Raw genomic sequence first — 9,012 nt, 5'->3', positions numbered from 1 at the left:
TTTCTAAACGACAATTTGATTCATACCAGTAGAATAATAATACTGGCTGAAGTGGAGTAGAGGACAGCTGTAATTGAAGACAGAGGGTAGACTAGTAGTTACCATAAGCACTAATGGGCGCTTGACGCTAAGCTCTATATAGACTAACTCAACCGCCAAACCTTCATCTAATGGAGCATTATTGGGTGTTTTCTTCTGGACGACTCTTCATCCTCTGCTTCTTCCCAGACAACTAAATCTCTGAAATTTTCGGTATATCTTTAGTGATCACCATGCTGCTTTCGATATTTCAGTCGACAGCATTTCTATACGCCATTGCCTCCGCGCCCGCTGTTCGTGCGGTCTTTTATGACTGCAACGCTGTTGTAGATGGACAGGCCCTCAATCTTACCTCGCTCGCCGGAGATCACTCTGTCAAAGTCATCCGGAGTACGCCTCCATCGACAACTACTATGACGTGGAACATTAATTTGTGTGCTCCTCTCACTATTAATGACCAGATGGCTGTCAGCATGCAATGCCCCGCAGGAACTCAAGGTAGGTGTATACCGAATAATATTCATATGGCCATATTAATGGCACTTGATCGTGATAGCTGACAATAACCGTAGTTTGCGGAATCCAGACCGTTGCTATCGAAGGTCAGAACCCATTTATTACTCAGGTCATCCCTGTTTCTGGTGACTTGAACGGCTCTACTGCTCAAGACGAAGCCTACTCTGTGAGAGATCATGTCCATCTCACCGGCGGAATGTGGGGTGAAGTTTATGAAATGGAGACCGACATCGATTTTGTCTGCGATAATACTCTCACTGAGGTTACTCATGATGCCGATGGCAATACCATTGGCCTTCAGGTCCTGAGTTGGGACGAGAAGAGCCTTCATCTCCAGTGGCACACCTCTGCTGTTTGTGATGAACAGCTTGTCGGTGTGCAGCAGTCGACTAATTCTACGGCCTGGAACGTCGTCAAGTACATCCTCATTGCTGCTCTACTCATACTCGTTGCCTATTTTGGTATCACTGCCTACGTCAATTACAGAAGGGGTGCGACTGGCGTCGACCTTCTTCCTAGCTCCCAGGCTATTGTTGATATCCCGTATGTCGCCCGGGACTTCGCCAAGAAGGTTGGAAGTGGCTTCTCGACGAACAGCAATAGAGATGGTTATGCGGTCTTTTAAATATTGCTTCGCTGTTAATCGAGTTGGGATAAGTTAGGGAATAATCTCTTCATTTCGTGCTTTGTCTCAGGGGTTTCTTCATCTTCTTGCATATTCGCATACAGGATAGGTCATGCAACTGTTTGGCGTAATATTCATAAATTTTTGGTAATATTTTACTATTCATGCCTGGTTTTCGGTTTATTTGAACCAGATGGGGTGTATCTGGTATATGGCGCGAATTCGGGAAGTTGTGGGTTTGCATGCTAGATGGAGAACAAATAGTTCAATCATGTTGCGGTTCTAAAATGATCGTCTCTGTTGTTTAGGTGGATTTCGTTTATTCTCTGGTGCTTGTAAAGAATCCTATTATTACTTGTAGACGTTTTCTAACTAATCTTGTCACTTTCATGATAGTACGTCATTTTCAAGTCCAACTTTTGTTTAGCGTGGATTAGGGGTTTCTCGGCAAAACCAAGCGCACGAAGGAATCGAGTGGGGAGCTCGCCTAATTCGCCTGTAATACTGTTTCCTTTCACAGTCCGTCCGGTCTGTAATGTCACTCTTGAAGTGACTTTTATTTTTAATTGGGAAGGTCAATTTGGGCTTAAAACTGCGCTTGCCTATAATTGCAATTAGTGCCAGTGACTATGGCACTTACTCGAACAGTGTCCGGAGGTCTAGTGCGCAGCACTCTTTGGGCAGCTGCGCGACCTGGGTCAATGTGCCAAAGTATACAATGCTCTAAAATAGTAATATCCGTGATTGCGAAGACTAGAATGGTGAATTGTTCCATTAGAGGGTATGCTACTGTGCTGGATACGGCAACCTTATTGAAGAATTCGAACACCGGCAAGGGCACTGGATTCAAGAGACCGACGAAACGGTTTTGGGAGAAGGCTAATATCAAGACTACCGAAGGTATGGGTTATGTTCTACTATTTGTTTATATTTAAAATCATCTTATGGATCATGTGCATTGAATACTAGATGCTAAAGTGCAACAGATGGACACCAGATCAACCTAGACGTTCGCCCGATCCGAACTGCCAGCGGCCACCCGTTAATCGTTCCACACAATAAAACTACCCTCGCGCACCTGATTGTGCAAGAATGGGCTACACTGCCGTTTCTGCAGATCAAGCCACACTCGCTACCGCTCACATCTTTGGCCGCCAGAGCGATAGACATCACCAAGTCGGACGACGCAACGCTCACAAAAGACAGTATTGTGAAGGCGCTATTACCGTACCTCGATACTGACACCATGCTTATATTTGCTCCGTCAGAGGAATATAACGGTGCCTTGCGCAAAGCACAGGAGGAGATTTATCGACCTATTATCGAGTGGGCCGAGACGCAGGCTTTCAGGGGCGCAAAGCTGAATTTCTCAGATGGTGACAAGGGACTAACTGGAAACATGCAGTCCGAGAACATTAAACGGACAGCAGCAGCATGGGCGAATTCTTTAGATGTCTGGCAGCTTACAGCATTTGAGCGCGCAGTGCTTGAAGGAAAGTCATTCTTGGGCGGTATGAAGCTTGTTAATCGGGAAATATCCACTAGTGACTTGGCTGAGGCGGTCACGTTGGAAGTGCTTCATCAGATGAAGAGATGGGGTGAGGTGGAGGATTCTCATGACGTTGATTGGGCGGATCTTCGTCGGCAGATTGCATCTGCTGCGGTTTTGGTCATTACAGACTAGGTAACAGATGTGACATTTTTGTGTATTATTGACCGTTAAGTTCAAGAACATTGACGATGTTGTTAGCAGAAATATAAAACCACGAAACAAGTAGAACATAACAACCAAGAAACAAAACATTCAAATCTAATTTGTCATCTTTATATCCAATACGTGCACCATATATGTACAAAACTACTATATAACACCAACCAGAAACCCAACCCACCAAACTATGCGCCAATTAGAGCGCCTCTTTCATCGCTCTATCTACCAAATTTGTATCCTTCTCTCCTTTGAACTACATGCTAGTCAGCTGTCAATTGTATATAAACGCTGTGTAGGTCTCGACACATACCTGAAGCATGTACACCGCGATGCGAGATTCCCCATCAGCGACAGCATCAGCATGTTCGGACAGTTCATCCATAACATGAATGGCAAGGCCCGTCCGGCCAACGCGCTCAAACGAATTTCGCTGAACCACCAGATCAAAGTACACTTGCCCGTCGTGCCGCTTGACCATCACTTTATTACCGACAGCACCGGGAATGCCTGTGACTGACAAAGTCGCGGGTCCAATGTTCCGCCATTTCAATGCGTTCTGACGCAAGAACAACCGACATTTGAAGTCTTTGATCAGTAAGACTTCTCCGACACCAGTAATACTCGAATCACCAGAATTATTACCACTGTGATTGGTACTGTCTAACAATGGATGATACCAAATAGAGGCATGACCACCAAAGAGAGACGAACCGATACTGCTATGTGACGACGACTCGCTGCTTGCAATACTCGGCGCGGACGAACTATATGGCCGAGATTTAATGTCGTGAAAATCTAGCCGGCAAGAATTCATGGCATTATACATGCGATCTGCCTCAATCGCAGTGCGAGTTCGGAACATTGTGATTCCCGAACTACCTACTTTCTTGAGATGAATATCGAAGGCTGTGCTTCGTCGGATATTCACATGCTGATCAATCGCAATTGTGAGTATAGCACCGTCATTCGAAGTTGATAAAGCTTTATCTCCAAAATTGAACTGCACTCTGTTCCCATGGCAAACGGACGACGTGCTACTCGGGACTATACTCTGAACCCCGCCCCCCGTTATCGGCCAGACTTCGATCGCCCCACTATCTTCAGTGACAGTGACTATGACACGAAGCTCTTTCTCGCAAATACGATCCCATCGGTGCTGTGGGCTCCATTGGTAGACAAGAGCGTTGCATAAAAACAAAACAATCTTCATATCGTCCGGATTCTGTAAGGTTGGAGACGGAGTGGTAGCGGAAGCCGATACAGAGGTCGCATCCTCCGAGACGGAAGCAGAGTCGTCCCAGACGGATCCTGAGGAAATGCTGGATGGTGCGTATTCGTTTTTCAATGGGGATGAAGGCCGACTTTCACCACGCACGGACGAATCTCTCGAAACAGCAGAAACTATAGAACCCACAGACGACAGAGAAGATAGCTGCTGCGGCAGATTTGTCCGTTGTCCAATCTTCAGAGAAGCGACTGAATTACATGGAACGGTCGTATCCACTACCTCATCTTCATTGGCGACAGGAACACTCGTGAGCGGGAATGATACCGACATATTCTTCACATCGAAGATATCATACGTGGGCGACTCATGCTCATGCTCATGCTCATGCTCTTCCTCTTCACTATCTGACATAGGCTTATCAACAAGAACGTATCGCTCAAGCCCTTGATCCGCAACTGCACGAAGAGTAGCCTTACTGTCGCGAACGGTAGACGACCTCGACGACCGCGACGATCGGGACTCATGTGAAAGACGCGAAGTTCCTACCCGAAGAGGTAGTGCTGGCGAGGGAGGCGAAGATTCAATGGCCGAATCAGGCGGGGGAGATGACGGCAAGGGCACATCGCCCAAAATATAAATGCTTGGGCTGAAAATCTCCACTTCCTGAATAAGTTCATCGATTCCAAGTCTGTCCATGTAAGTCGTTCGATGTGCAATTTGAGGATAAATATCCTCGGACTTCAATGCAACTGCAGCTCCATCGTTTGTAACCACGATATTCTCGGCGGGAGACGGTGGATAACCAGGGGAGAGTAATGGCCGTTGAAATTCTGGAGACTTCAATTCGACATTAATTTTGAGAGGAGAAACTGTAGGCACCTGTACAAAATCTTGAATATCCTCTTCACCGGTATCGACTGCCATTACACTAGTCTGATCGCCTTTATCATCTGCTTTTGCTTCTGGAGCAGTTCCTGCAGGACTATGCGGAAGGGGTCGAAATATTTCCGTTTTAGAGTCTGTATCCCTGTTCCTCAGAGTGTTTCGCTCCGGAATTGCTGCCTCCGGTTTCGATTCTTCGTCTCCCGGCTCAATTTCCTGTTCCTCTGGCACGAGTTCTTCCCGAACAGTCTCCACGACATACTCCTCTGTAGACGGGGATGGAGGAACAGTCGAGATTGTCTTGGCCGTCTCAGTTTCCTCCACGTCAGGTTGGATCTTCAGGGGCAGTTGGGACGCTGCTGCTCTTGCCTTTCTAGCCGACCGCGAAAAAACGTTGAACTTCTTCGGCTTCTCGTCCCATTGCGGCACAGCAAGTCTAGCCAGGATAGGAACTGTCATAGAGGGGCTTTTTACCGCCTTATTGCTGCTAGAGCCATTCTCCCCGACTGAGGGAGCTGCATTAGACAAGCTTGACCGCATGATTGATCGGGAGAACTTCATATTGCGCAAGCCTGATGAAGATCGTTTCTGGGCTTTGGAATTACCGTCGTCGGTGATCTCCGTGGATACACTTGCGGGCGATAAGCGATCTGACATCATTGGAGATACAGCTGCTGTTGCAGTTGAGGCTCGCTTTCCAGACGTCGCCGTGCGAAGGTAGAAACCACTCGTCGCACTCTCATTACCAGCGTCAGAAACAGTATTGTCCGGAGCGACCTGACGAGGAGAGATCTTTCGGAAAGCGGAGGACAATCGGCTGACTGTGGATGACCCATAGTCCGTGCGCCTAGAAAACCGGAACGACGATTTCGGTTTGTCTGCAAGTGAAATATATGAAGAATCTTCGACGGCTTGTTGGACAGTGGTGGGAGTAGCATGCAATGTCTCGGGGACAAATGATCGCTCGGAAGACGTACATGCTCCAGTAAGTGCCATCGCATCACCTCGGGACGGAGTTACAACTTGAATCGTCGACTCTGAATGCGCCGCGAGCCCATCTTGGACTGATTCACTTTCAGAAATGGGTGGCTTTGTCACTGAGTTCACTGCCAGTTCCGTAACATCTCTCTCTGGTATACCTTTTTCGGTGATTCCCGGTGTTGCAAATTCTCGTGCGTGATTAGCAGCTTTCGCTAAAGTGACATCCGTTGCCTCTTCCACGTCGTTGTCTGACCGACAAGGTTTCGCTTTCTGTTCAGCAACCTTTCCAGCATCTTCTTGCCTTAAATCTGGGGACTCTTCTTCCGTGAGCACCATACTCTGTATAGAAGATGGCTGACGCAAGAGCTCTTGACGTCGTTTAGACGGAGATGCTGAGGTTGAAAAACCAGCGATCTTGGCATCAGTGGAGATCTTGCTAAACCGGACCTGCATCCTTTGAGACGCGGATTGAGTGGCTTGTGCGACCATACTACCATATTTAAACACGGAGCGCCGCTTTTTCTGTGGCGATGTATCGCTGACGATATATGGCTTTATTTCTGGTTCCTCAAATAATCGCGGGCTTTGTAGTTCCGATTCGAGAATCTCGGCAGGCAACAAGACGCCATCAGTCTCCGCTGACTTGGAATTGCCCGTGGAGATTTGCAGACCTTCAAAGTTCGAATTACTTTGATATCGCTGCGCAGCTGACGGTAGAGCAGGTGCAGGAGGGAATATTTCTTGGAATTTCGCTGCCCAAGTGTTCCTGTTCTCCATTGAAGAAAACTCTAGTTCAAGCATGCTACCGTTGTATGAGGTTAAAGCAATTGCAGAATCGCGAGACCCAAGGCTGCATACCACGTCGGCACGGCGAAACGTGGGAAATAGAAGGTAGCGATGGAATTCATGAAGCTGACAAACGGCGAGGGCGTCAGACATAAGAGGTTCCGTGATGAGAAGAATCTCTACAGGAAGGCCAGAAAATGTTTTTCCGGTGCGATGAGTTAAATGGCATTGGCAGTATGAACGCATCGAGATAAATTGGGAGTTAAACCAAGAGGCCTGAGAAATAATCAACCTCAGATCAAAAACACGACATCCACACCATTGCGGGGACTTACCACTGGCTGCAAATTGTCGAAACTCCTGACACGCGAAAAATCAACCTGAAGTCTGGCGACCCTTAATTTCTCACTCTCGACCTTGACGCGAGCACTAGTGACAAGGGCACGATATGTTGACGTCGGGACGGTAATGTTCTTCACGTTGGGCAGGAATTCTTCGAGTTTCTAGGAGGGACTAAGCGAGAACACACTGAACAATTATCGGATGTCATACCTTGAAGAACTTTGCGTAAAACCGAAGACGGACTAGTGGTCGCCGTTTGAGATATATCATCTCTTGCGTCTCATCTGGGTTGAACATATACTCTTTGACATACTCATTATAAATTGGGGCCGCCTCCTCCGCCTGACAGTCATTAGTCGTCTACAACAGTCGATTCGATTAAGATAATATACCCATTCCAAAATCTTCGTAAGAGACGGCTCGAGAGCGCTGTGAGAAATTAAGAGTTCCTCAACGAGCCTGACAGACCGCATAGACCCAAGGTCTCGAATGTACTGGACCTCGGTAGTCTTCAATTCCTCAAATAAGTCGTCCACTGTTAACGCATTGAAACGTTGGAACGAATAGCCGGTACCGGTAGTCATTGAGGTACTGGGCCGCGATGTGCTCGAGGTCACGATGCTGGATGAAGCAGTGTGAACCATGTTGCGTTTCTCGAGCAGTGTGAACCTAACCGCCGTGATATGTCAAGGACCAACGACGTATGGGGACAATGAAGACTAGACGAGACAGAGAAATGACGAAGCGGAAAATGAAGAAGGCTGATAGAAAGGACACCGTGCTGCAGTTCGCAGGGGTCGATATGGGGTTTAGGCAGTTACCAAGGGGGGAAAGGTGACGTTCGACGAGTGTAGGGCACAGTAAACACTTCATTTAAACACGACGCGTCAAAATTGTCGTTTACCCGGCCCCTCGTGTTGGACGCTAAATGTACATATCGTACCTTATGCATAGGCATGTATGGCCTGCTAGCTTAGCTGTACCAGTGTCGCTCGTTTATACAGCAAGAATGAGCCTGTTTTATTGATAGGTTTCTTTTAAACATGCTCACGCTGGTTGCTGCCGAAAAGATGAGTCCTTTGTAGGAATAATTGCACCTGGTAGAGGGTTAGGGTGGAGTAGTCTAAGGGGACTGCATGGACGCGTTCTGGACGCGTCCATGACGCGTCGAGAAACGCGCGAGATACTCCCCTGTTCGATCTTTGAACGGCGACAAAAAATGTTGTCAGGATAGGACACGGGCTAGTTGTCAGTATGCGCGAAACTGGCCTGAGACAGATATCACCTTGCGGTTTAGCAGAGTCAAATATGCCTGATGGCAGCAAGGGGCTGTGGCTGGCCCGGCCCGCGCTACAAATTTGACCAGATGGCACGCACTAGATTACCACTTGTATTTGACATCCACCAAACCCCGGATTTTAAACATTAGGAACATTATCTACCTGGCAGATGGCACTCAGACAAGCCTCAGCACACAAGGGCGAGTAGTGTGCTCGCATATGTTTATAAGAGGATCTCACGGGCTTACCTCTTGACGCCTGTCGACAAGGCGTCTAGGACCGGTAGCGGGACCAAGTGGCTTGGTTCTAGACATGGCGGCATCGTGTCCACGCGCCAAGGTACGTCAAAATTGGACTTGTGTGAATCTGTATGTATACAGTGCATTACATGGAAATGACAGCTCTAACAACTGTTCAGTTTCCCGATTATGACAGCTTGGTTATTTATAGAACGAACCAGCGTAATTTGTATCTATGCAACTTGTCTCTGAAATAATCAATCGGCAATGAATTGTAGCTCTAGCAAAGACATAAGTCTCCGCGTCCATACAATTGGGGAGCTTAGTGTTCGTTACCTACAAATAGTACATCACTCGTCAACAACAGCCCACCGCATAACTGG

General features: G+C 47.5%; 3 protein-coding genes across 3 annotated transcripts; 2 read left to right on the top strand and 1 right to left on the bottom strand.

Annotated features, from left to right (window-relative positions):
* The first annotated feature begins 112 nt into the window (after positions 1-112).
* On the top strand, positions 113-1,564 carry V1508DRAFT_429078 (autophagy-related protein 27). Its single transcript, XM_066941858.1, has 2 exons — positions 113-537; positions 612-1,564. Exons 1-2 carry the CDS (start codon positions 273-275, stop codon positions 1,178-1,180), a joined length of 834 nt encoding a protein of 277 aa, XP_066792031.1. The 5' UTR covers positions 113-272; the 3' UTR covers positions 1,181-1,564.
* Positions 1,565-1,881: 317 nt separating this feature from the next.
* Positions 1,882-2,864, top strand: V1508DRAFT_362512 (uncharacterized protein; the record flags this gene model as incomplete). Its single annotated transcript, XM_066937236.1, has 2 exons — positions 1,882-2,080; positions 2,167-2,864. The coding sequence occupies 2 exons, from the start codon at positions 1,882-1,884 to the stop codon at positions 2,862-2,864; spliced, it is 897 nt and encodes a 298-aa protein (XP_066792030.1).
* A 111-nt stretch (positions 2,865-2,975) lies between these two features.
* Positions 2,976-8,039, bottom strand: V1508DRAFT_95555 (uncharacterized protein). Its single transcript, XM_066943125.1, has 5 exons — positions 7,503-8,039; positions 7,321-7,452; positions 7,104-7,271; positions 3,202-7,044; positions 2,976-3,144 (listed from the first exon to the last, which is right to left on the bottom strand). Exons 1-5 carry the CDS (start codon positions 7,752-7,754, stop codon positions 3,088-3,090), a joined length of 4,452 nt encoding a protein of 1,483 aa, XP_066792029.1. The 5' UTR covers positions 7,755-8,039; the 3' UTR covers positions 2,976-3,087.
* Between the last annotated feature and the right edge of the window lie 973 nt (positions 8,040-9,012).

Source organism: Lipomyces doorenjongii, assembly GCF_038497915.1.
Source record: "Lipomyces doorenjongii strain NRRL Y-27504 unplaced genomic scaffold V1508scaffold_199, whole genome shotgun sequence".
Lineage (NCBI taxonomy): Eukaryota > Fungi > Ascomycota > Lipomycetes > Lipomycetales > Lipomycetaceae > Lipomyces > Lipomyces doorenjongii.
The sequence above is the reverse complement of the archived record's forward strand: the minus strand, read 5'-3'. Positions and strand labels throughout refer to the sequence as shown.

Excerpts from the sequence above, each read along its gene's own strand:
- V1508DRAFT_95555 (XM_066943125.1), bottom strand. The coding sequence starts at position 7,754 with ATGGTTCACACTGCTTCATCCAGCATCGTGACCTCGAGCACATCGCGG. Across the intron at positions 7,272-7,320 it reads TTTACGCAAAGTTCTTCAAG|AAACTCGAAGAATTCCTGCC; the intron begins GTATGACATCCG and ends AGTCCCTCCTAG. Across the intron at positions 7,045-7,103 it reads TCGACAATTTGCAGCCAGTG|GCCTCTTGGTTTAACTCCCA; the intron begins GTAAGTCCCCGC and ends ATTATTTCTCAG.
- V1508DRAFT_429078 (XM_066941858.1), top strand. The coding sequence starts at position 273 with ATGCTGCTTTCGATATTTCAGTCGACAGCATTTCTATACGCCATTGCC. Across the intron at positions 538-611 it reads ATGCCCCGCAGGAACTCAAG|TTTGCGGAATCCAGACCGTT; the intron begins GTAGGTGTATAC and ends CAATAACCGTAG.